The sequence below is a fragment of the Aspergillus fijiensis genome, assembly GCF_003184825.1.
Source record: "Aspergillus fijiensis CBS 313.89 unplaced genomic scaffold BO72scaffold_32, whole genome shotgun sequence".
In the NCBI taxonomy this organism is placed as follows: domain Eukaryota; kingdom Fungi; phylum Ascomycota; class Eurotiomycetes; order Eurotiales; family Aspergillaceae; genus Aspergillus; species Aspergillus fijiensis.
Window position 1 is genome coordinate 181,280 of NW_024469008.1, and position 26,203 is coordinate 207,482.

The 26,203-nt window shown below is 48.5% G+C and overlaps 6 protein-coding genes across 6 annotated transcripts; 3 read left to right on the forward strand and 3 right to left on the reverse strand.

Annotated features, from left to right (window-relative positions):
- Positions 1-2,578: 2,578 nt before the first annotated feature.
- Positions 2,579-6,244, reverse strand: BO72DRAFT_469581 (putative ARF GTPase activator (Csx2); the record flags this gene model as incomplete). Its single annotated transcript, XM_040946969.1, has 5 exons — positions 2,579-3,974; positions 4,022-4,156; positions 4,244-5,889; positions 5,988-6,121; positions 6,181-6,244. The coding sequence occupies 5 exons, from the start codon at positions 6,242-6,244 to the stop codon at positions 2,579-2,581; spliced, it is 3,375 nt and encodes a 1,124-aa protein (XP_040800012.1).
- Positions 6,245-7,989: 1,745 nt separating this feature from the next.
- BO72DRAFT_469582 (C2 domain protein) lies at positions 7,990-9,823 on the reverse strand (the record flags this gene model as incomplete). The annotated part of the gene is made up of 4 exons (XM_040946970.1): positions 7,990-8,195; positions 8,229-8,315; positions 8,346-8,956; positions 9,027-9,823. 4 exons carry the CDS (start codon positions 9,821-9,823, stop codon positions 7,990-7,992), a joined length of 1,701 nt encoding a protein of 566 aa, XP_040800013.1.
- A 1,121-nt stretch (positions 9,824-10,944) lies between these two features.
- On the reverse strand, positions 10,945-13,903 carry BO72DRAFT_497499 (DNA repair protein RAD16; the record flags this gene model as incomplete). Its single annotated transcript, XM_040948695.1, has 10 exons — positions 10,945-11,176; positions 11,241-11,993; positions 12,042-12,168; positions 12,220-12,266; positions 12,323-12,543; positions 12,603-12,661; positions 12,714-12,788; positions 12,840-12,948; positions 13,003-13,332; positions 13,385-13,903. The coding sequence occupies 10 exons, from the start codon at positions 13,901-13,903 to the stop codon at positions 10,945-10,947; spliced, it is 2,472 nt and encodes an 823-aa protein (XP_040800014.1).
- An 849-nt stretch (positions 13,904-14,752) lies between these two features.
- On the forward strand, positions 14,753-17,644 carry rad7 (DNA repair protein Rad7, protein). Its single transcript, XM_040944976.1, has 6 exons — positions 14,753-15,020; positions 15,078-15,116; positions 15,184-15,211; positions 15,282-15,812; positions 15,873-16,038; positions 16,167-17,644. Coding segments are annotated over exons 1-6 (1,806 nt in total). The 5' UTR covers positions 14,753-15,018; the 3' UTR covers positions 17,207-17,644.
- Positions 17,645-19,941: 2,297 nt separating this feature from the next.
- BO72DRAFT_380997 (uncharacterized protein) lies at positions 19,942-22,969 on the forward strand (the record flags this gene model as incomplete). The annotated part of the gene is made up of 3 exons (XM_040941409.1): positions 19,942-20,186; positions 20,249-20,651; positions 20,774-22,969. 3 exons carry the CDS (start codon positions 19,942-19,944, stop codon positions 22,967-22,969), a joined length of 2,844 nt encoding a protein of 947 aa, XP_040800016.1.
- An 832-nt stretch (positions 22,970-23,801) lies between these two features.
- BO72DRAFT_449257 (DNA-directed RNA polymerase II core subunit RPB11) lies at positions 23,802-25,636 on the forward strand. Its single transcript, XM_040944977.1, has 5 exons — positions 23,802-23,825; positions 23,927-24,308; positions 24,866-24,924; positions 24,986-25,095; positions 25,159-25,636. The coding sequence occupies exons 2-5, from the start codon at positions 24,292-24,294 to the stop codon at positions 25,357-25,359; spliced, it is 387 nt and encodes a 128-aa protein (XP_040800017.1). The 5' UTR covers positions 23,802-23,825; positions 23,927-24,291; the 3' UTR covers positions 25,360-25,636.
- Positions 25,637-26,203: the final 567 nt, after the last annotated feature.

Genomic DNA, 26,203 nt, shown 5'->3' on the forward strand with positions numbered 1-26,203 from the left:
ACCGTCGAAACAAGAGTCTTGTCTCCAGGGCTCCCCCGCCTCCTACTGCGTGTGCTTTCTGCTGATGTGGAAGGCTTATCTGCCCTCAATTGAGGAATGCAAGTATACCATTCGCGAATGCGGTGTAGGCGCAGTGGTCATTCTAATCACTTGAGTATAGTGGGCCATTGTTGCAGAAGCTGCTGACACTTGTCTGCCTGAGCGATACTGCAGCGGTTATGTGCAGGAGATTCAGCCCCCTTTACTGATTCATCTGAAAGTCTACAGATAACGAACGCCCTTGTATTTGGCCTCTATGAAAGAAGGACCCGCCCCCATCTCCACTCAGGTGACCTTCATGCGCTGCAAGTTGCGTGGGCAGCAATGGTGACGGCGTATGAATTAAAATCCACGACGGCTTGATAGAGCAGGCAGCAAGCCACAAATAGCGAGGTCTTATAAGGCCATTCTATGTATGTGCTGCTGCACTTCATGTGGATCGTGACTGCACTGAGAGAGACCAGATGCACCGGACACATTTGAATGTCCCTCTATTCAACCATCAATGTCCTAACGAAGCACTGGATCAGGGCGAGAATCTGGACCATCCCGTTGTAGGGTAGACTGCTTGCGGTAATCAACATGGCCCGAGGTATGTACTCAAGATGGAATGACCATTTTGGCGTGCTATAAAATCCGATGAGGCCTTTGCCACTCGACAAACCAGACACGAGTCGTTAGCGAACGCGCAACCTATATCTGCCGATAGAAGCCTCTACTCATTTGCTCCGTAAGGGACAGACTACAGAAGCGGGTGGGAGGTAATCAGCGCCAACTGAGGCGCAACCAGCTTCCAATGCCCACTCGGTAAGTCAACAGATGCGAATCAATCATGAGTAGCACTCATAAATTCGGTTAGGTTATGAGGACAGTACAGTGTACAGTATGAGGATGCTTGCCAATCTGCCCAGTGATCATGTAAGCGGACAGGCTTTCAAAATGAGAATCCTATATAACACACCGCCTTCCTCGTCGCCACTTGCCTTTTCTGCCACATGACGTCATGCACTATCAACACTGCGAGACCACTGCGAGAATTTGCGAGAATCTACGAGAAAATGACACACTGGTCCCTGGCGGTCTGTACTGCACAGAGGCGAGACATTTTGGAAGGAACTATGTGATTTGAACCAACCCGAATTAAAGCTGCCTACAGGGGCTTGCATATGTCGAGGTTGGCAGCCTCACAACCGATCTTTACAAGGCGATACGCGAGTACTACACATGCAACCTTGCAGTGGACCACCCAGTTCGAGTCTGTCTTCAGGCTGACCAGCAAACGCAGTGACACCATACTTCCAAGAACATATATGCGCATTCTGATCGGCCATTCGAGTGAGGAACGCTGGCCTGACCAGTGTGGCGCCCTTGACATGCTCATGTGCCGATTACTTCACCCTCCTTTGGCCATGAGAGTACCACTACAACACCACCACCGTCATTACCTGGTGCCCCTGGGCCCCCTGATAGGTGTCTAATTCCCGATTGGCCATCCTGCTTCAGCCATTTAGCCCGTCGTATTGCCAGGTAGTCTCCACTTCATCCACACCAGGAGGCTAGCATGTAGGGCGATGCTATTGTGGCTTATATAGAGTCGTTCGATGCATCCAATGATAATTGTTTCGTATGCATGCATCGAGACGCAGTCAACAGCGGGGAGGGACAAGAGACGGCGCTGGGTTTCGCCCCTTAACCTACATGGGTGACAAGAAAGGACTAACTCATAACTACATTAACTTGTGGCGAAGGCTGTTGCGCAGATCATGACCTCTAGCACACTATCCATGCTCATTTTGATGGCGGTCTCTGGCGAACCTGCACCATAGTTTCAGAACACAGCCTTGGTCGGCCAATGTGTCTTGGAAGGGGTCATTGCCCGTAGTCAAAGTCTTTCGTGCACCGCTGGTCTCTCTTGGACGAGAAAAAATTCGTGTTCTCTTGCCACATCATAAGTATCTCGGAGTATTGCTGTCCGCCGCCGAACAGAAGAAATTGAGTTTACCAGAGTCATTTGCCATCTGGACAGTTTACTCGAATTTCTTAACGTGTAAAAGAATCATGTCTACGGCGGGCCGATCTGCTACAGCTGATGCGACCTACCGTAATCTCATCAAGAACACTTGGCAGCACGTACCAAGACCCCAACAGTGTGAGAATTGGCCAAGATTGGAACTGTGGGATTTACGATTGTCCCAGGAATTGGGATCCAGCAGTGCGAAGGCGGAAGAAGACAAAAGTATGGAAAGGGTAGCAGCGGGTGACTAATCAAGAAAGCAAAGAGAGCTGGACTGAGTTTGTATGAAGGTGATATCAACAAGAATTTGTAACAATGGCGTTAGTGGTCTTGGCAGTAACATAACAGTCATTCTCTCAGTTAGACATCGAGACTGTAGATATATGGCCCTAGGTCTCGGCATAACATCATGTCTACTGGAACCTCGTTATGATTAGGATTAAGAGAAGGATATAGAACATAAAACACAGAGACGAAATATAGGAGTAGGAGGAGGAGGAGGAGGAGGAGGAGGAGGAGGAATGATTATCGGTCTATACCAAGTGAGGCAACTTTTCCAGCAAACCTAGCACCAGCACTACCTCTTTTGTGCAACTTCTCACGCTCCCTACTGTCGAGTGAGCTCGGAGCCTGTGTGGGCGATACCACGCTGTTATCGGTGCCCGGGCCTCGCATCGTTGGTGGTGAACCTGAGATTTCAGCTGTACTCTTCCCAGTCGGAGGAGCGGAAGGAGTACTGATACAAGTGGGCACTCTTGCGGTCCTCTGACTTAAGTATAGTTGGGCAGCAGGCGAAAGGGGAATAGGCGGAGGCTGCAGAGGAATCTCGGCCCCGTTCTGAACGAGGATCTCTGCAATCGGGAAAGGAATCGCTTTTACAGGAGGACCTGCAGGTGACCTGGTTGATAGACTAGAGGTCGACCCCGGTGATGCAGGATCAGCTGCGGCTAGGGCGAGAAACACGGCATGAGTATTGCGAGAACGGTCGGTGATGTTCACATTGGCGCGAAGCGCGATTCCATAAAGTACGCCTTGGATGTCATTTCTTTTGATTGCAGCAAGAAGAGTCTCGTCCGCTGTAGCAAAGCGGGATAAGGGGGAGGGTAGCGCCTGGACAAATGCTCGTTCACTATACTTGGCCGTGATGAACTTCAACCTTTGCTCCCTTGTGGAAGTGGCGATTGGCTTGTGTAACTGGTCAAGTGTTGCCTCCCAAATCATGTTGCTGACACGGTTGCCGACCTGCAGGAGGATCTCAACGATGTCGTTTGAGAAAGAGTGCACATCCAGTGTCAAGGATCGTATCTTGGAGATATGTGTCCCAAGTGATCGATGAATGCCACTGCATTCGATGCACAAGACGATCCCCAGATTGATAGACACCCATTCAACCTTAGACGTAGAGCCGCAATCAGCACACCAATTGTTGCCTTGATCCGCATCGCGGACTGTTTGGAGTAACTTGGAAGGATTCTCCTCAAAGCCGTGATTATCGCGAACGTAGCTTGGTCTTGCACCTACAGTGGTGCGACGAGTGACATTGTTATTAGAGCCAGTTGATTGGGAGTGTTGAACAGAATATGAGGTGGTCTTTCCGGTCAGCACAGATCCGATATCACGACTGAAAGAGGCACCATCATTGTCCGTGGCGATTGGTGGTGGTGACATGCCGCGACCCTCTACAGCACTCTGCAGAGCATTGTTGATTGCTCTTATCCAGTTGGACATATCCTCCTCGGAGGTTGCCTGGTAAATGCGTTTGTACTGTGGAGTAATGACTTCGAAGCAAAATCGCCGCTCGGCGTTTCGGGCTTCTCGGACGGATGCCATTCTCAGATCGATGGGATCCATGTGAAGATCAAGCTTCTGTTTCCAGTTGCTGTATTCGGAAAGTTTTCCCTGATCTAAGACAATCCAGAATCTGTATGTGGTTAGTTTAAGACAAACTGAAGAGGTGGGTGAATTCACTTGTGCCAGGCTTGTTTGTTGATGCCTTTGGGATCAATATGAGAGCCTGGGCGAGACAGCGCCCACAGAAGACCTTCCTTCCTCTGTTGGCCTGCATTTTTATCAGTACGGTTGAGAGTGGGGCGCGAGTCAAATCTTAGACAGCGCCATCATGACGACTGGAATCGTTGAAAACTGGGCGTAAACATACCATTTGAGCCCGCCGTCGACGCAAGGATGGACAACGCGGCCGCCGGAGTACTGGACGAGTTTGCTTGCGGTAGAATTGATGAGTTGTTGCTAGCCACACTTCGTAATTGGGAACCGGTGCTATCTGCACGGCCTAGATCACTTTCCAATTTCTGAGTTCCATTGGTACTCCCTGAGAATGTAGACGGGGCGCCCGTTGAGATTAGAGAGTCGGGTTCGAGAAAGGTGTTGCTGCTCTTTTCCAGTGCTCTCCGCTTTTCTTCCCTCTCCGTTCGTTGGAACTGGAATTCCTTGTCCGCCTGCCCAACCTCATGTATCAAAGCATCCAACTGAGGAACCATATCGTCAACCTTTTTGGCGGCCGCAAGGAAACTCTTCGCCTGGGTATCAGCATACTTAGTCAGGTGAGAGAGAACCTCCTGCTCCTTGCGACCCCCGTGCAGGTCCTGCATGAACGAGGAGTAATCAAAACGCTTTAATTCGAAATTGCGCCGCTTAGCCTGATACTTCGAGTCACTCTCCGCTCGTTTTTTTTCCTTCAAAGAATCCTGTCGCTGGCCAAGATAGCGACTGACATAGGCATAATAATCCCTACTCTCCTCTTCAAACTCTTTTTTCTTGGCCTCGGCTTGTTTAATATCGTTATTGTAGAGTTTTACCAATGGCTCAATAACGAGTTTTTGAAGTTGTGTCGTATTTAGTCGCTCATAATTCAGTATCTGGCGTGCTGTCTTTTCGAAATAATGGTCAAGTGCAGGCTGGATCGCATTGGCATTGGATGTAGAAGCTTCGTTCAATGCGGAAAGAAATGCTTCTACAGCATCGTTGCAGGCCACTTGTGCTTGCTGGGCGGCCTCAGCCTTTTTGAGGACTTTCTTAATCTTCGCTCGCATATTCCCTGTCTTTTGCTCCAATGCTTTCATCGTCGCACGAAATAACGGGCCATCCTCGACCACACTCATGTCCTCTCCAGGGCGCGAATGAGGAAGATCGACCTTGACAGGAAGGGGGGGTGCATACCCAGGGGGGGGCACGAAGGCCGTGTCGCCGGCTTCTGGAGGTGTGACGGGCACAGCATGAGGGTTAGATGCTGTATCTGCATCACTGGAGTGCGAGACGATGGATTGTGAGGAAGGAATACGATTCCGAAAAGGGACAGGGATTTCTAGGCTTGGTGACAAGACCTGAGGACTGGGGAGAGCACGCTGGGTGCTGTGCACCCAAAACGAGAAATGAGCAAGGGTATTCAACCGATTGGCTCTCTGGTCGTAGTCAAGGAAACTGCAGCTGTTTCTCCAACCACCCCCTTTATCCTCTATGACCTTGGGCGGTTTCCATTTCCACGACCATTCAAATTGCACCGAAGGATTGCCCGAAGTCGAATAATCCCCAACCAGCTGCACATTAGAATTGTTTTGGAGGTTCGGATTGGCGTGAAACTCGCGAGTGATAAGATTGTCCAGGTCTCTAGTGTTGGGCGCATGCGCGAAAGTGAGGCCCGTTAGAACGGTGTCGGCTACTTCAGGCAGAGAGGTAGAGACCCCATTGACAGTGGCATTGGCGGCGTTTCCCGTCTGGGTTTGTCTCAGGATAAAGGTAAAATTGAAATTCAGCTCGTCTTCGTTGGTCAAGCGCAGGAGAAATGTGGGCACAGGTGCAGATGGCGAAAGATCAGGGTCCTGTCCACCGGTGAACGAAGCAGTTAGCTACTGGTGTTTATCCCCCCCCAAAAACCCAAGCATTTACCGCCACGATATAGCCGGCGTTCTCGATTTACCTGTATGTATTCGATCGGGCTCTCATCGCCAATTTCGCGCCTAGCGGTGTATCTGGTAGCAGGAAAGGAGTTGGGAACGAGATGTAGGAGCACTCGGCGCCTAGAATTGGTTATCGTTACAGCAGCAATCGTGACTAGAGGGGTCCAAATGAGCCACAAAATCTGTTGCATCCTTAATTAAAGAGGGGCGTACATTTGGCCTGGTCTTTGATATACAGGCTCCCGGAGTCATCCAGGCGGCTTCCGACATTGCCCATAGTGAAGTGGCTGGAGGTATCGAATCACCGTCGGAAGAGCAAAGACCGGAGAAGTGACCGGTGGGACTAGGAGGGGGCATCGACAGTCTGCGGTCCCGTAGCCGGATGTTGCGCCAGACTAAGGATAAGGCGAAAAAGAATGAGATTATCGAGAGAATGGCTCGTCATTCAGATAATTGATGGGTCACTAAATTATTTGCGACCAAACTTGCTCGCTGCGAGGCGATTGTGTACCGTGTGCTGAAAGTCACGAAAATCGCGTGCGCGCGGAGGAAGGATCGCTCCGGCGATGGTAACTGAGAGGAAGGAGCAGAATCTGCTCTTCTGAGTTCAAGTATAATAAGCCAGGAGGAGGTGTTGTCCGAAGTTCGCGGGGAGGAGGCGAAGGGAGGAAGGGAAGGAGGGAGGGAGGAGGGGAAGAGGGGTGAGGGCAAAGGATAAGAGAAGTGGAAATGGAGCACGCCCAGAATGACAGACAGATCAAAACCAAATAACAGCCCTTCAGAAACTGCAGAGGATGCGACAAACGAGAACCCCGAGGAACAGATATGGAATTTGGCCTTTGAAGTTGTTTGCGATCTGAGAGTGGGTGAGAAAGAAAGAGGGACGGAGAGGGTAGGTAAGTAGGCCAGGGCGAAGCAGTGAGACCCGCCGGGGGCTAAGACAAAATCGGGTAAGACGCTCATTTCTCTGCCGGCTGACCTGCGACAACGAAAAGCCGCTTGTGTTTGTGCCATTTTTGACAGTTGTTTCCTCTTCTGTTACTCCTTACGGTACGTATCGTCATCTCCTCTGAGGAGGAGGTTTGATCAAGCTACCTATCCATGATCCACCTCCTTCATGATGCCTGTCAATAGCTCTCTGTCAGCTTCTTTCACCCCACAATCTCGTTATCAGAATTCAGTCATATCACGGCCGCCCCAGGGAATTCTCCTGCCCCTCGTGTTAGCATATGTTGCAGTTTGCCGCAATTTCCCTTAATCCGCAGCCTGTCGTCCTGAATGGGTTGCATTGAACATAATAAGACGCGGGCTCCCTTCCGTGCTCGCAGAGCAGATAGAACGGTGGGTGTTTCACAAAGCAGCTGTCAAGTAGGATCGTATGTCTAGTCATAGTAATAGCGACCTGCGAGAGCCATTTGAGAGACAGTGTAATCAATTTGTCTCCTTCCTGCTTTCTTGTTCTTTTCTTTTGGTGCTCTAGGAACGCCATCAGGACCACACAGCTATTCTGCATGCTACCAACTATTGTCCTTTGAAACAGCCGCGTTCTTGGTTTATTGCATCGAGTCCACAGCATACAACATCTGAGCAACATACTGGCTGCATTCTACTCGTCGAGCGCAAGTTCCATAACCACCAGACAATCAGCTAAAGCAGAGACGACGCCCGGAGATCCCCACAGGCGGGCTGGAATCATGAATGAGGATTACAGTGGCGCAAGCAATTGTATTATTAGCTGTTCTGGGCTTAGGACGAAACAATGAAGTTATGAACATTAAGAATTAATCAATGAGCGGGCCTGATAACGAAGGTATAATAGCTAAGCATATCGCTGAGGAGACACGCAAGAGAGCAGAGCGAAGAGCCTATTGAGAGGCGAAATAAGAATATGAGGGCCAAGGGGAACGAAGGGTGGAAGAAAGCTTCGAGGATGTTCAGCAAGTGATCATTGCAAAAGCCCTGTACGAAATAGGTCGACGCAAGCAGGATTCCGGTGTACCTGGACATGAAGGAGTCGGGCATTCATAAATCCACGGGACCCCCTTCGAAACCCCTCTGATCTTGTGCGGAATTGCCCGCCTTGGATCTGGAGCCGGCATAGTCATCTCCTTGCGCCCAGTTTATTAAGTGGCCTTTGACATCGCGCATCTCGTGGACCTTATGCGCCAGGTCCCCCCTTGCTCTGCGTGGAGCGTGCACGTCGCTGCGTTCATTCAGGTCCTCTTCGTCTGAGCTGGAAAGAGAGAATGATGAGCTGTTACTTCGCTGAAGGAAAATCATTTGATTTCCCTCATGCTTTTTGAATTCTCGCTGCTCATTCTTCAATGTTTCCATTTGCGCAGCATCCCCTTTGCAATCAAGTGTGGTTATATGAAGACCTACCAAGTTGGATGAAATGAACTGCTTGAGAAGAGGAAGATACCCGGCATTGGGACGATAGGTGCCGCTATCGTTATCGATGAAAAGCTCGTAGTCAGCTGGATCGGCCGATATTTCCAAGTGATTTTGCGACTCGTCCGCGGAATAATTGCAGGTTTCTGAAGGATGCGGGGTGTCAGGCTGTCGGTGATGGCGATGCTTTCGTCGTCGAAGAAAGAATTCCCCAGAATACGCGATATAGATTGATACATTGCTATGCATGGTGTGCTTGCTCAAGAGATCGATGCCGAATTCCTTTCCCGTCTCCGTGAAGCGAAATTGTCCGTCAAGTGTAATAACGTAGGTGAAGATTCTCCCACCCTGGGCATAGTGAACAAACTCCAGAAACTTCTGAGTAAGTTCAACACACGGCGATGCGAATTGACCGGTAAGAGTTGTCTTGTCGAAGTTGTAGATACGCTCATGTTGATGATGGAGCGCTCGGTTGAGAATCCTGCCACGAAGACTGTGGGACGTGAACATTCCGGCCACAAATGGTTTGAATTCGACATATCGATGATACAGCTCGGCGGGCACAGGGCCTTTGAATTGTATTTGAATAGCTTGAAAGCTAAAACGTGGGCAGTGAGCTTGTTGAAATCGTTGTACCTATACGCTTGGATTGGAACAGGTAGACGTACTTGTATCGACTGATTGTCTTTTGGCCATTCTGGCTCTGAACTTCGTCCTTGGTGCCTGCTAACCTGCCAATAAGGGGAGAGAAATGCTTGAACCAGTAATTCGGCCCAACAGTGTACATATGCGCTCCTTCATCACCGGGCGTCTTGCCTAGGCACTCGATGCTGATCACCAAGTGTGAAGCCACGTCGAGGCGTCGTGAAGCCAAGGCGGCAATGTTGCCGAACAAGTATACTCGTTTGCTCCCCAGTCGCTTCTTGACACGATAAGATTGTTCCTTGATAGTAGGCCAATCTTCATCGATTGAGTCTACTTCAACGTAGGCGTTTCCAAGTTTATCATCATGGTCGGTCGCATCCTCGTCGTAAACATTACATTTCAACTGGAAGCCCGATGCCGGAACATTGGCCACAATCCACTCCTTCTCCCAGACCGGATCTCGGTTCTTTCGCACTGTAGGCGTTCGGAACGAGATAACGGGATCTTGCTTGTGACGTTGCGGAAGGTCGACGATTAATTGAGCATGAACATAGGGATCCGAAGAGAAGGTACCAAAATCCGCGCAAGGAAGGTTGACGCCACGATGAAAAGTAAATTTGACGGTATACCCTGGCGGAGCATAAGGATACGGGGTACTATCAAAGCCTCCAGCGGGTTGCGATCGCGAGCGTTCGTCCCCGTGCAAGGTGGCCTTCATGGCAGCCGCTCTGTCTTGCACGTGCTCTGTCTTGTCGAAGAATCTCGGACCATACTTATCTACCGGACGCCGTCGACGTGTCCGCGGTTGCGCTTGTTCCATGGGAGGTGGAGGGAAGGAGTTGAAGCTGGACAAAATGAAGTTTGATAGCAAGTAATGGGGTCGGGGCCCGCGGGTCCGCCAGTTACCTGCAAGAGTGTGCGGGGATCAGCAAGCAGGCGCAGGATGATGCAGGAGACGTCTGCGGTTCCGTGTTGTCTTTTGATTGTTCTTGCTCTTCCTTTTTTTTGCCCTTCTCTTCTTCTTTCTTATTTCAATCCCTTGTTTTGTGTTTGGATTCCTCTTTTCAAAAGAAGGTGCGGGCGATTAAGAAAGAGATCCGAACCAGAAATAAGAAAAATACGTGGTTGGGACTTTATTCAACCACACCTCGGAGTTGCGGGAACTGACATCATGCGGCCCCTCCACGGGAAGAGGGGAGAAATGAGGGAGAGGGAGAGAGGGTGTGGGGGAGATGAGAGAAAGAGGGTATGTGTGAGAGAGTGAGTGATTGTTGTTGGTCTCGGCAAGGCTTCTTTCCCGTCGATCGTGTCCCCAGGAGGTTTGGACGATGACGGAAGGACGGGACCGAGTCTCCCTGTAGGGCGTAGCGGAGACCACGTTCCACCTAATCAGTTACAGATTTCACAGTACGTAATAGGTAAATAAACAGGTACATCGTCGCTTAACAAGTAAAAGTGCACAGCGCCTAATAATGAGCCTGCCTTATACAGTGTCCACTGTGCACAGTCCCTGATCGATGTACACTTCGGTATTCCAGAGTACCATGCGCCGACGAGACTTGGAATGATATGAGGTAAGAGATTAGGTTTGCATAAGAAGAGAACGAGCGGGAGAGCGATTATTCACAGCAGAGAGGTATTTCATGTTCCATGGATGTACAGAATGCAGACTAAATACTCACATTTGCATTTGGTTATCGCAATCGAGTGACGTCATTCTAGGCTGCCGCGTTGAATTCGGTTCTGGTGTATGACCAACCATCCCATGGATAATGATCCAGGCACTTTAGAGTGTCTGGTTGTACTCTTATGTCTCAGTAGAACAAGTGGATCCCCATCTACTGGTAGCACGGGATACCTGGCAGATTTCCCGGCATCAACAATTGCCATGAGATAATGGATAACAGGTCAGGCCCGGACCACCCACGTGTCTTATGCATTTCAGGATCCTCGGAATAAAAATTGCATATCTTCTGGAGTAAGTTTTTCCAGAGCCTCCCCCTGATCCTTGTTAAGGGTGCCATTGATGAGATTGGCCTTCTTCTCCTGTAGTAGCACAATGCGAGATTCTACTGAATCTTCTATGCAGAGTCGAGTGATGACGCAGGGTCGGCGCTGCCCGATGCGGTGGCAGCGATCCGCACTCTGCCATTCAGCGGCGGGGTTCCACCATCTAGGACCATGAAACATCAGTGGACAGGAAGAAAGATAAGATCCACCGCCTTTGAAAAACTTACGGGTCAATGATGAAGACTCTCGACGCCTCGGTCAAATTCAGTGCTACACCACCAGCTTTGAGTGAGACGAGAAACACCTCGACATCCACGTTGTTCATGAAGTATTCAATCGACTTTTGCCGTTGCGCTGGTGTCATTGTGCCGTCGAGCATGACTGTATTGAAACCGGCTCGGCGTAAGCGCCACTCGACAAGCTGTAGCATGGAGGTGAACTGCGAAAAGACGATTGATTTATGTGTCTGTTTCTTGCTTCGAAGCTTATACAACTCATAAACCAGCATTTCAATCTTAGTCGACGACGTCCAGTCCTCCATTCGGATGCGATTGATAATAGAGTTCTTCTTGACGTGCTCCTCTTCCTGTTCGATATCGGGCTGCTCGAAGTCGATCGACAAGGGAATGTGACAACGAGGGCAGTCGACCACAGACTTGATTCCAGAGGATTGAACATAGTCTTTGACACATCCGCGGCAAAATTCATGATGACAGCGAGATCTGATTGCTTCCTCTGCAGGTTCATCACATATACTACAGACAAGAACATTCTGTCCGCTCTGAGCATGTTTTTTCAAAATGAGATCGGGATGGTTCGCCACTTGTCGCATCTGCATGATAAGTCCGAAAATATTGGCGTAATTGTTCAGCATGACACCGCGGCTCACGTAGGTATCAAATTGGCGAGTAGAGTTTGTCATGATACTCCTAGAGAAATCACGTTCGATTTCTCCAAAGAATTCATTACGGATGACAACACTGGAGACAAGTCAGCGCAGCTCAATCAACTTGCAGAATGTAACAAACCGTTTGGGTGGAAGCTCCATAGAAGCTGTATGATCTCGCTTGATTCGTCGCAACATGATCCTATCCGTCAAGAGGCGCAATTTTGCCAAAGCTTCCTTTCTAGCATGAGCATTGTCTCTTTCAGTTACTGTTCTCAGTTAGGCTAGTCTCAGAAGTGGACGACTTGTGAAGCTCTTACTGGGATTGAGAATCTCCTGGTTGAAAACGGACACGTGACTGAAGCCACTACAGTGGATGTTAACAGTGGAAAACAACACACAAAGCACTGAAATGAAACTTACCTATGTTTACATGTTGTACACCGTTTTTCTGCATCCTGTGACCAATGAAGTTGTTGACACTTGCATTGCTTACAGAAATAGCAGGCGAAAGGACGGACTTCCAAGAAACGAAGCAGTGAGAAGAATTCGCCAATCCTATTCTGAACCGGTGTACCAGAGAGACACCACTTGAACTTGGCTTTTAATGCGAAACAGGCGCGGGCAACACTCGTTGTCCGTTGCTAGTGTTTTGGGTTTAGTATTCGAGCTTCCTAGTCAGGAGCGGACACACCAAGCTTACCTTAATACTGTGCGCTTCGTCCAGGATCAGTCGGTGGTATTTGATGGAATGAATGACGCCTGCGTTGTTGTAAGTATGCATATGAAACACATTGAAATGTGTATCACATACTGTCCTCCTTCACGATCCCATCATTTCTGTTCCAACCCTTCCACTCTTTGCGATGGATTGACTCAAGGCCAGAATCTGAACAATTGTAAGTCTCAGTTTCATGTTATAGCTCATCTAATCACCTACAAGAAATCATAATCACATCATATGTTTCCAACTCCTTTTTTGAAAGAGTCTTGACCTTGGGATTGGAGTTATGATAGACAAGAACTTTCAATACACCACTTGTGTACTCCTGAAGAAAAGAAGTCAGCCATGTTAAAACACTGAGAGAAACCGAGAAGCAAACCTTGATCTCGGACTGCCATTGCATCAGAGCAACTGGAGGTACTACCACAAGCGATGGCATTCCGGCCGGGTAATCGGACATAATGAGGGAAACAGCCTGAATTGTTTTACCCATTCCCATCTCATCTCCTAGGAGACCTCCCTTATACTGCGATTGCTCTTGCTGCATCATCCAGTTGAGACCCTCGAGCTGGAATGACTTGAGCGTCCTTGAAATACCACTTGGTTGAGTTGCCGCTACCGGCTTGATTGGAGGCAATTTTGCCAAATCATCCCACATCGTTGTGACGGATGGGTGCTGCTTCTCTAATTTCTTCCGTTCCCTGATAGCCTACAGAGTGATTTAGTGATACGTTTCCAGCAACTTCATTCAAAGAACATACCCGACGTGTCATCCAAACATCCCCTGGGACTGAAGAACTGCTTCGAGCCGATATAGGACCTTGTCGTGGCGTCCTTGAAACTCCAGATTTCCGTACAGCCCTACTTCTGGTTGGCTCCTGTGGCTCGGCATCTTCATATTCGCTGACCTCGGTCAGAGAATACGAAAACTCGCTGAGATCGGATTCACTTGAGGAGATATCCGTTTGGTCGGTTCTCATCTCGTCACCTGTAGGTTCGTCATCACACAGAGCGTTGCTGATCTGAGCTGATCGAAGCGGCCGTTTTCTGGATGAAAGATGCTGTGCATGGAGACTCTCATTTTCTACTGAGCGTCCCATGTCAGTGGCAGAGGAATCGGTGCCTGAAGTAGAGTGACGTGACGATTTAGGTTGCTTTGGTGACCGCCCTTGAAATTCTTGAGCTTGTAGAGCCTCCGCCAGAGCAGCATCCGTCGTGAAGGTCGTAGAAAACATAGATGCGGCAGGTCTCTTCAACCCTCGGGATGAGTTTAGGGACATAGTGCTTGAATGTAGTTCTCGCGCACGAGCAGAGGCACTAACTCGCTTCTTCGACCCAGATGCATCAGATTCGACTGGTGTAGCTGCAGTGCTGGTCGCTGGCGTACTGTATGTTCGCGTTGAGACCCCGGAAGAACGCTCGTCCAGCAGAGAAGTTTCAGACTCGGATGATGTTGCCGCTTTCCTGGAAGGTATAGCAATTTCGATAGATATCGGCTTCATCTCTTGATCTCCCATATTCGCTGGAAAAGGGCCGCATCTGCCATTGTTCTCTGCCTGGGAAATGCTGACTGACGAGGTCAAAGACGTTCGATTCAGCCGCGCAGAAGTGCGTCTGGGAAGGACTGCCACGGGGTCTATACATCACATGTCAGCTAGTATCGGAGTTGCCATCTCTCATAATATCTCCAAGTTTTGTTCTCAATGTGTTATAACTTATTGCAGGTTGAGCACCCGTGTCATTCAGCATGGGATAAGATAGCAAGTCTTCGCCTTACCAGTATTTGATAACCGCCCTTGCTGCCTGGTAGATGGACTTCTTCCCATTGTGCTGATCACTTGGGTGCCTGGTCACTGCACACAAAGAACAGACTGATACCCGTGGGATAGATCTCGTAGTCGGTGGAACGCGGGTATTATCAGTAGTGTAATGTGTGAAGGGATGGATGACCGATAAGAAAGGTGCGGGATCAGGGTCTAGCCGGTGTGAGGTTAGCGGAAAGAGGTAAAGGACAGTCGACAGAGAAAACAGATGAGTCAGCGACAGGTAGAAATGCGACGGAAAAGAGAGAGAGAAAAAAAAAGGGAGAGAGGCAGAGAGGCAAAAGTGAAAGAAAGAGACAAAAGTGAATCCGCTCCACTTACCAAAGTACGGGTTTTCGGACCTATCTCTTCAAAACTTCAATCCCTTCTCAAGTATTCCTTGATTTGCCACCCCGGAGGCGATAAGCAGCCGCCTTGGTGGACCTCGCGTTAAGTGGAACGCGAAATCGGCACGGAATCCTGTGACCAGCCAGGATCTCTCATTATAACCCTGCTGATCATTTCTGCTGCAGAAGTTGAGCTTTCCAAAAGTATCTCATATCCCATCCACAGTTCAGTTTTATTCAACCAAAATGTATGTACCATTCATTACCTTGAGCAAGCCGCTGTGTGTCTCACTGACATGTTGAAGGAGCGAGAGAAGACAGACAAGGAACCAAATCCGAGGCCCGTATGTTCTCAATGACACTTCCCTGATTACCTCTATATCACGACGGACTACTCATAATACATCATAGGCATTCGGCACTTACCGATTTCCTCGCTGTATGTACTGTTCAATTCTAACCTCGCCGTTCACCCAATATGAATGAGTTTCTAATGTTCCGTTTTCCAGTCTAACAACATATCCGCGGCTCAAATCCATCAAGACTACCAAAGACGTTTGAGAGATGCAGAACGCCAGGTTGATGAGGATCAAGAAAACTATGATGAAGACTCTGCACATGAGGGCACTAGTGAGTCGCCAGAGCAGCAGAAGAAGCGAAAGCGTAGAGAGATTGTTACTCTGGCCAAAATCAAGCAAAGTAAAGAGTTCGCCCGACGCAAGGCGCGACGAACTGGCGAGCCAGATGATGATGACGATTTCATCGCCCGCGAGATGATGCACGAACGATCGCGTCCGATGCCGGGCCAGCTTGGCAATTGCGAGCTATGCGGTAAACGCTTCACAGTTACTCCATACAGCAAGACAGGACCAAACCACGGTCTTCTTTGTGCTACATGCTCAAAGGCACAAACAGACAGCGAGAGAAAAGCAAAGGCAAAGAAGCGCGGACCAAGAACTAGTCGACGTCAAAATCAGAGCAATCTTCTCGACGGACTTGCTCAACAAGGTGCCCTGAGCTTGGCCGAGATGTGCACGAAGGTACGTTGATCGCCACACCCTTGAAGTCGCTGCGCTTTGACCTAATACCATGGCTGGTAGAAAGTTGCAGATAATATCAACGATATCGAAGAGTTTGGTGACTTGCCACCGCAACTATTGCTTCGTCTGAGTCAGATACTCTCCAAAAGGCGGGTCATGACACCTCGGACTCTCAATCTTTTCCTTCGCCCAGACCTTAACTCTATCGATATTTTCGATGCCGCTAGTACGTTTTCCTCTCCAGTTCAGTTCCCTTATCCTCCTGTGGCATTCTCACTCTTTCTATCACACAAACTTTCTGCTCTTCGCTCCATGCTTTCCCCCAATTAATGGGAACTAACAGACGACACTCAGAGCTTGAAACACAGGACTTTGAGAAGATTTTCGCATTCATGCCTTCTGTGACTCATGTCAACCTTCGCTTTGCAGGTCAATTGAAAGATCAGGTCGTGGGCTACATGTTGAGCCGTGATCTCCAAATAAAGAGCTTACAGTTAGATGCTACCAACTTGGTGTCCGATCCCTCATGGCGGCAGCTGTTCCAAAGGCTAGGATCACAGCTAGAGAGCCTCAAATTGTCCAACCTTGACTGCTCTTTGGATAACGAAACCGTGGAGGCGTTGAGCAGCTGCTGTACTGCACTTCGGTGTTTGAAATTGAAACACTGCTGGATGCTTGGGGATCGTTCACTTCAAGCCATTTCTAACCTGACACGCTTGGTGCATTTGTCTTTACACTTTTACCAGGAAGTGGGGAACGAAACTCTTCTTCAGACCATAAATCAGGTGGGGCCAAGCTTGCAAACATTGTCATTAGAAGGCTTCACTACTGCGGATGACCATCTGCTTGACATGATCCACGCCAAATGCAGGACATTGACCAAATTACGCTTCTCGAATAACGTCACCTGCAGTGACAAGGGATTTGTGCGTCTTTTTTCAGACTGGCAAAATCCTGCTCTAGAGATAGTGGATCTTTCATCAACCCGTGATATCGATAATGCTAACCCAGATGGTCCGGCAGAAGCCACAGGACTTGCATCTCATGGGTTTATTGCACTCATGAATCATTCAGGCTCTATGATTCGCAAGTTGAATATCTCGTCCTGTCGTCACATATCACATGCTGCCTTTGCTGAGGTTTTCTCGGATGGGCGCACATATTCCCGTCTGAGGGAGCTCGACGTATCGTTCCATACGGTTATGGATGATTATCTCGTGGGTCAGATCTTTCGAAGTTGCCCAAATATACAAAAGTTGGTGGCTTTCGCCTGCTTTAACATCCGCCATATCAAGATACCTCCAGGTGTTGCGCTGATAGGTGGCTTGAAGGCACAAGACTCCATTGTATTGGAGGGAACTTCTCAATCACAATCGATGGTTGTCAATGTCTAACAAGATGGAGACTCCTAAATCAGCTAGGAATGAATTGATGGGTACCAGGGTCAAAAGTATCACGGGTTAATTTCATTTGTTGTTTTCATAACAGACTCTCGAAATCAGGAAATATGGTCAGGTCATTTAATATCATACCTGGCGAGAAGCCTTCTGTGGTTTTTTAAACACGCGCGTACCTGAAGTGCCATCGCCTTCATCCCGAGGCTTCTCAGTGCATTGGAAATCTACGTATCGTTTATGAAGCCACTGGTAAAGATACTGGGAGAGATAGGGGAGAGCTGGCTTGTATGCTGACTAATTTGAATGCACTCGGGGATTCTTCCTATTGTGAAAGGATGACGAAAGGGACATGAGCCCGGATAACCAAATTCAACGTCCTGTGTGTTTCATTTTCTGTCATAATCCGTTGATGGTGGGGACTCGAATGAACCTACTATGCTATCACGTGATAACGAGTTTTGGCGGCCAGTAGGTAATGTAAAAGTAGAGTGACTACCACAGAGTAATTGAATTAGGTATGCTGGTCATAAAACCTGAATAGGTGAGAGCTTGTTTGTTGATGTCTACAATGGATATAGTCTGTACATGAAGACAGGCCATACACATCGAGTCCGCGCATCCATGCTGTAGTTACAACAGAGTGTATACGATACAATTATGGTATCGTAGCCCCCCACAAGCTACGGAGTAGTTGTATGATCATGTGATAAGATAGTACCTCCCGAGTCGACCATTATTGAAGCTTCCTGCAGTGGTCGGTACAGAACCTGGTGCCTCAAGCCTCCAATAAACTCGAATCAATAGCAGCGGGCTTGAGAAGCGAACCAGCCAACCTTTCGACGGCCCCTTGCGTTGCCGGACAGTCATAAAGATGGATGATATAACTGCCGTAGTACAGAGTGAGTGATATTGGTGGTACAGTGTGAAGTCGCCGACCAACTCTTCACACTCTTCTTCTATCTGAGGACGTTTTCTGTACTTCTTCCTTCATCCCCGTCGCTACTGCCACACGCTACCTACCGAAGTCTGAATTTACATCACTCCCCTTTTACTCAGTAGGTACCGTATAAGATTGGTTCCGCAGCCGGACTTTTCCAAACAGGCACCAGGCACAGTCGGGCCGCCCGCCCCCAGCCCCTCTTTGTTTGATTCGCCGTCCATAGAACAGGCTTCTCCTCTGGGAGCTTTCTGCCACACAGAATATTTCACCAACATTACAAACTATGAACAGAATTTGGCTGAGCTGTCCAAGCCTCCTCCATGAGGGAGGACAAGAAGGAGAAAAAGAAGCAGAAGAAGCAGAAAAAGGAGGATTCCCGTCACGGGCGGAAGAAGAAAAGGGTGCTACTATAATTAGCAACATTCGCCCCCCACCTCCCTTCCCTCTCCCCTATGAGGCTTAGATATGAGACTACGGAGTAGAAAAGACGACTACTAACTTACTGAGTACGTACGTATTTAGTGTTTTGGGTTCCACACCCCACTGGCACATCCAGGGTCTGTTGGATTTCTGATGACAGACAGTGTTGAGGACTCGTGAGATGCAGATTTATTCGAGTAGTCCAGTAACCACCAACCCATTGTCAAGAATGACAAGTCACGAGTTTGAGTCGATTCCTCCTGGCTGAAGTTGTTACTTCATTTTGACTTTGTAAGAGTCCTTAGCATACAACAAATGGACTTCATATTGCAAGGTGAAATCTACTTTGTACTCCGTACTGTACATACGTGCGGATACCTAGTACTCAAAACTCAAGGGGTGCCAAGCTGTCTGGGTTTCCTCTATTTTTGCCGCCCTTATTACATCTGTATTATAACTACGTTTAACATTCCATCCATAATCTATTCCAGTCGAAAATAATAATACGTACCTGAAAAACTGGACTATTCTAGTCTAGTCTATCAAAATGACTAGTTGACCGACCAACTAAGTTAGTAAACTAGGGTTGCGCTCCGAGCTGTCTTTGTCATTCGAATCCATCCCCTTCTTCTCCCCTCATTCTCTCCTGTCCCCTAGGCAGGTTTGTTTTCGTTTTGCCTTTCGAGACCCCGTCGCAGAAAACCTAGCGATCGTTCATTGTTCATACGCGCACAACCAACCCCTCTTCTATACCCACTAATGCTGGAAACTCACTTAAGAAGTTAAGTCGCTTAAGAAAATCACTTGAACCAACCAGCCCTTTCCAAGGACCCGCTAGTGGACTGTGAGGGTCCCAGCCGCTGCTGATCGACCATTATACGTATACGCTGTATCAGAAAGAAAGCTCCCTTGGGCCACCTCGCCTCTTCAACCCAGATTCTTCGGAGACCCCTGACTGAGCTCGAAGCCTCCCAAGCATCCACATCTACCACACACTGATCTGCCTTGACGCTATCTCATTTTCCTTCACGTCATCCACTTCTTTGCTTGAAATATCATTATTCTCGTGAGCAGGCTTCTCTCCGCCCCGCTGCGATCGAAATCTGTGTGGTTTTCAGACAAGGCCCAGAATTATTCCAAGCACACCCAGCACCCTTTCCGAAAAACCACGCCGGTTCTCTCTCCCTCAGCTACGCGGGCCATTCCTCAGTCCAATTTCCCTTCCTCCACCACGCCGGTAATTTTTATGGGACAACAATAGCGCCAACAGGCAGGGGCTGGAGTATTGCGGATTCTGGGAGCTGGCGTAGCTTGCTAATCCCATCTGGAAGTGGTTCCGGCTTCGCTAGTGGTCGCTTCGGTTTCAGTCCAGATGCCAATAAAGCTTCCCAAAGGTTTCGCTCGACGAAAATCGTCTGGCAATGCTCTCGAGGAGGTGGAAAATCCTCCTCAGTCATCATTTAAGGTTTTTGAACGACCATCCGCCGACAAGAAATCCTCCAGCGATGGCAACCTGATGTCGAAGAGGCTAAGCGAAGGTCAACCTCTGTATTCGCCATCCGAAGACGATGATAGCAACATATTTGCAGCGTCGGAAAACCACCATTCACGCAATTCGTATGATGCTCTCCCTACTACACTTTTCTACTATCAAGGTACTAACGATCGTGGTGCAAAAGTCCATACGAAGGAAATCCTTCGGCCCGCTTTTCTCAGTCTACACGCCGGTCAACAGACGGAGCGCCTCCGATTGAGGCTCAGTCCCCGCATTCGCGGAACTTGTACGAGATACCAATTCCTCCTATCTCTGGTGCACTTCGGGCAGCCGGGCGAACATTTTCTTTCGGTGGGAGATTTTCGAAAACTTCGGCTGCGGTTCCGCAATCTCAATCATCCATTTCTGGACCCTCAAGAAACCGAGCTATGACTGCGAGCACAACAAACACTGCGACCGCACCGAGACTTCCCGAGACAGAGCTGCAATTCAATGAGATGGAAGACGATTTTCAGAACATGTTCGGTAGCCTTGAAAAGCGCTACTATACTCCACAGGATTCATCACAAGAGAGAGCTTTACAACCGGTATGTCAATGCCTCTGCCTCTACTGTCGACTCTGCCGCAGGGCCCCCTCAAAGACTCCGTAAGGGTCTTTGCTGATTTCTACATTAAGCCAGTCGGTGTCGATTTCTAACATGTCTTCTAGGACTCGTCAGCACCACGCAAGTCTGGACACGAAGGTCCTGCGAGAAAAGATGAAAGGGTCCCCCGCCCAACACCCATTGATACTGATCGATCGCAGGAAGTTGAGCCGTCTCCTTACTCCTGGGATAGCCGACATTCTGAAGATGGTTTACTCGCAGCCATTGATTCGCCCAGAGAACAGCTCAGTAGACAGCATGCACGCCCAGAAATAAGTACAGGTTCCGCGGGAGAAAGGCCAAGATCTGCAGCGCTACCCCATGTCGTGTCGTTTGCGGCCGCTACTACCTCCCATCGATCTCTCGACAAACCACAGACTGCCTCTGATAAGGGATTGAGGCGAAGTGTGATATATACAAGCAAACGCGACTCCGCACCTGTCGACGACGAAGATGCTAAATTAATCATGGAGTCTCTTTATTCTGGCAAAAAGGGTGTACAGGTATTATCCACGTCCGACAAAGGCGTTTCAGACGCCGAGAACGAGTCATCCCTCTTCCAGAACGAAGACTTGTCAGTGGGTGCGGCTCATACTGAGCACCAGGGGCCTCCGACGTTAGTTGGGCCAGCGGAACACAACAACCTTGATGCTTCAATTGCGGCACATGCTCACCTGGCCGCACAATACGAAAGATATCAACCGGCATCTGCCTCTTCAGCAAATAAGATCATGACGCCCTCCCAATTTGAACACTATAGACAACAACAGGAGCTCAGAAGATCCACAAGCGACGCATCTATAAGTGAGAAGTCCGGCGAAAGCGATTACGAAGAGGAGGATGAAACAGAGAAAAACCGTGAGGCTGAAAGGCAGAGACGGAAGCAGGAGGCTCATCTTTCTGTCTACCGACAGCAAATGATGAAAGTGACGGGCCAACAATCTTCCGCTCCTGCCCTGCCGACAGACATTGATCGGGCTAGCAAGAGTGCACCAAACTTGTTGCAACAAGGCAATCTATCCGGAAGCGGCAAGAGCAGTGATGGTGATGATGACGAAGAGATTCCATTGGGGATTCTTGCAGCACATGGTTTCCCAAACAGGAATCGGCCTCCCAGTCGCCTAACACCTTCTAACTCTATACCCAATCTTCGAAACTCCTTTCAACAGCCATATATATCTTCTCCGGGGTCGGCCGCAGAACAGGATATGGCGAACCGTAGTAGCTTACCTGTCTTCGCCCGAAATCTGCCTCGAGACCCATATTTTGGTGCAAGCCTGGTCAACCCCTCTAACAGAGAATCTCTAGCCCTAGGAGGAGGCGCGTCTGTGCATGGTGGCCAATCGCCCGCGTTACCTCCAGGAGGCTTAGTGGGGGTCATTGCTACTGAGGAACGGGCTAGAGCCATGAGAAGGGGAAGTCCCAACACCCAAGCCATGTATGACTATCAGGCTGGTGGAGTATCCGGATCGGCAGTTCATCCTGGTGGTATTCCCAGACCTTACACTATGATGAACCTGAATTCGACCACTATGACTAGCTCGCAGCCATCGATATCTGCAACGGAGCAGGCACAAATACAACTTTCACAGCAAATGACGCAAATGGTGCAGATGCAGATGCAATGGATGCAACAGATGATTCAAATCCAGGGTGGCCAGAACGTTCCTCAAACTACAATCCAGGGCGGCCCTCTACCCGGTCTGGGAGCCAGTGTCAACATGCGGCCGTCGTCGATGCCGTCAGCCGACACTATGAGCGGTGCATCGCCTGGTCACCAAGCTGACCACAGGACGCTCAGCATGCTTGACCCCAACGCCTCTTCTCGGTTGAATGCCCCGGCTTTGCCATATGCGTCTGGGGCCCTCAGGCCTGGCACCCCAGCAGGTCAAGGCTATGCACCCTCTATTGCCCCGTCCGAACGTAGCAATGTTGGGTTAGCATCCCGCTATAGACCTGTCTCCACGATGCAGCCAGATCCTGGGGCTTCGACTCTCCATTCCACATTCAACTCATGTAACGACGAGAATGAGAAACTCTCCGCTGTTGTTCCAGCCGGGTTGGCCATGTCTAATCGTCCGCTGTCCAGCCATAATCCCACACCCACTCACCCCAAGCCAAGTAACAGCGTTGCGGCGGACGATGACGATGACGATGAAGGCTGGGCTGAAATGATGAAAAAACGAGAAGACAAGAGGAACAATTGGAGGATGAAGAAGGAAACCTCTAGTTTTGGGGACTTGCTCAATGCAGTACATTAACATGGTTAGTTATGTCCTGACATATATTCTAGGTCTCAGGCCTAAATTTGCACATGCACCTTTCACTCTCGCCTCGATTTGTTTCCCTGCGAGCGATCTCTTCCTTCACCCAATCATCTGTTATCATTTGTGTGACATCTCAGCGCAGCAAACTGACTGTTCTGCATGCCTATGCAGTTGCTCTTGTTCAACCGTATTTTCGAAATCTGTTCGTTTCCTCGGTCCATCTCCCGACTGTCTCTTTTATTTTTCTGGATATGATTCTATACAACTGTTGGCCCCAGTGATTTGGCTTGTTCTCACTTGAGATATGGTTGATGGTGATAATGGCTAGCAGCTTTTTCCCTGTCTTTTGTCTTCGTGAAACGGACCTGGATAAGGGCTTATGAGTGGCGTTTTAATGGCTTGTCTATCTTTAGCCCAGTGCGGGTTGTGATGTTTTGCATTCATCTGCATGTCGCATGTATCTTTTGGAACCTGTACTTAATATGTACTCGATATCCATAAAATAATCTTACATCCTCGGTCTCTCTCACTTGGATAGAAGACATCGACGTCCTGCTGGAGTCGAAGTTATATAATGAGTTCCGATGAGATCAACGACCTTTCGGTGTGAGACGAGTGTCTTGTCCAAGGAAGTATCTTTTGTAAAACATGGGGTGACCCTCCCTGAGCAACCCGGAAAACGTCACGGGATATAATTCCCTACCATTGTGGCCCGAGCTGGGAGCAAATCTTTAACGTATATAAAAAGGCAGACATTATTCACCCGGTCTGGTCAACCTGGAGCCTGTCTATAATTGCGATCATAATAGCTATTTATCTTGTGCAGGAAAAAATGTGCAAAAACATTCAGGTAGTTAAGTTACTACTGTTTAGTCAATGGTGGTTGGTCACAAAGGGGAACTGATAGCCGAGTAACTGCTAATCACGTGCTTTGATTCCGAGATTCCTCAGACGTTACCGAAGCATTATCCGAAATTGCTTGCATCTACAACAATCTCACCTTTAGTACAGAGCCTTTGTTCAGCTCAAGCAGCGGAAAGTTGCATTCCTCATTTTGATCAAGTGAATCCTCTGTATCACTTCTCTATTATAACTTACCTACGGTACAACCGCTTAGGCTTCATTATCCTCCCTCGCCCTTCCTAAGGGACAAAGAAGATACAGCGGAAGAGGGTTGGCTTCAGCTTCAGCTCTTTGCTTACTTTATAGTTCTTTACTTGAGTCTGATACTGCTGACTGCTGTGTTGGGATCGCGGCTAGTTTCGGTTTTCTTGAATTCCCCTCCTTCGTCTGGATATCTGAACTCCAAATACAAGATGAACGCCCCAGATCGGTAAGAATTACTTTTAGTTAGAAGCATGGCTCTTCCTTCTGTTCATATCAGCATCCATCGTTTGAAATTAAAGACCTGTACACATGGGTGCAGCTGTAAGGGCTTTTGTCATTCATTGACTGACCCCAACCCTGGAGTCTTTGCATGGCAATTGCTCTTGTTCATTTCATCCTTTCCCCATAAATTCCCACGTCACACTGGTTGGTGTTTGCTGCTACTGTTTCCCCATTTGGTCTCGTTCTTCTGTACATCACCCTTACATCAATCACCTTTCACCGAGCCCTTGCTGCCTGCTCCGAGTCATTGTCACGTTAGACGGCTGCGGCCATGAGTCCCAGCAAGGAATATCTTCTGCCGCCGGAGACAGCCTATGCTCGTTGGAGACACGGCAACGGCGGGCCTCGAGTAGGCTGTCAGTCCACGATCAATGTATCCCATGACCAGCAGCAAAGGTCGGCTCCGTCCGATTGACAGTGTTGTGCCCTTGTGTTCATTCGATCCGTTGGCTCTTCGCAAGTGATGGTCAAGGTCCATCTACTGACCTATTCCTCAACCAGCTACGAGTCATTTGTGCTCGCCAGTGGCGAAAGCAAAGTCGAAATGGAGATAGATACTCGTGCGTCACTTATCCTTTTCGGCCTTGCCTGGTGAATGATACAAACTCTGATTTCGACCAGGCATCCCCTCTTCCGCTATCTTCACCTTTAATAAAGAGGATCACACTCTAGGGAACTTGATCCGTTCTCGCCTGCTACAGAGCTCTCACGTCCTCTTCGCTGCGTACAAGGTAAGCCCTTTCAAGTTCAGTGATAGCTACTGGCCAGGATGGATTTTGACAAGAAGTACATAGGTGCCTCATCCGCTTGTCCCGCAGTTTCTGCTACGCGTACAGACAGATGGCGAGATTACTCCCAAAGAAGCTGTTATTACCGCCTGCCATGAGCTTGTGCGTGACCTGGGTATTCTCTCCCGAGAATTCACTAAAGAGTATGAGCTCCGTAAGATGGTGGGGGCCACTCAACAGCAGAACGGTGGTCAGGATGGACTATAGTCACTATCCGCTGCTGTCCGCAGAATTAACTTGCTACGCGATTCCTGACGTGCTGAATCTTTAAAGTTACCCAGCCGGATATGTTTCTGTTATCATCATACCCTTTGTTGTCAATATCCCGCTGTTTTCAACTTGGCTCTGTTTGCATGGACAGATCGAAACGCGCATGCATCTATTTATCTGTCATTAGGACTAAGTGGTTTTATCGCTTGTTTTACTTTGCTTGTTTCACATGTGATTAATCTATAACTTGCTTAATGCGTTGCCTTAAGCGTTCCAGGGTAATACTTTTTTCTAACGGCAGGGTCAAAAAGTATACACGTAACTTGCCTATATTCTTAATTCAGTAATCTTCTAGGTGGCTGAGCGTTGGCTAACCCTATCCAGGTACTTGGGAGTAGCGACTATGTACTAGTACATAGTTTAACAGTAATTGTGTTGGTTACTGATGTAATATTAATAGATTTACTTGCTTAAAGAGAAAAGCTTAATATCTTAAGAATTATTAAATTATCAAGAAAAAGAGAAATTAGCCACAGAATTTATAGTTTTTATATATATCTAGTTTAGTTTAAAATCATATGACTTATCAAAGCGAGGCATTACATATATAAGCCGATAAATTGATCAACTTTCTTAAGCTTGAGTAGATACTTGTAATTTAATAGCAGTCGCTTAACTCGCAAGTAATAATAGGTTAACTGTGGAAGCTGATATTCTCTTCTCTTATGATTATTGATTCAACTAGAAACTAGGCTAGAGGCTAGATACAAGGAAAGAAGAAGCAGGTCCCGCTAGGCGGTGAGTGTAGGCAGAACACCACGGAGTCAACATTAACAATATT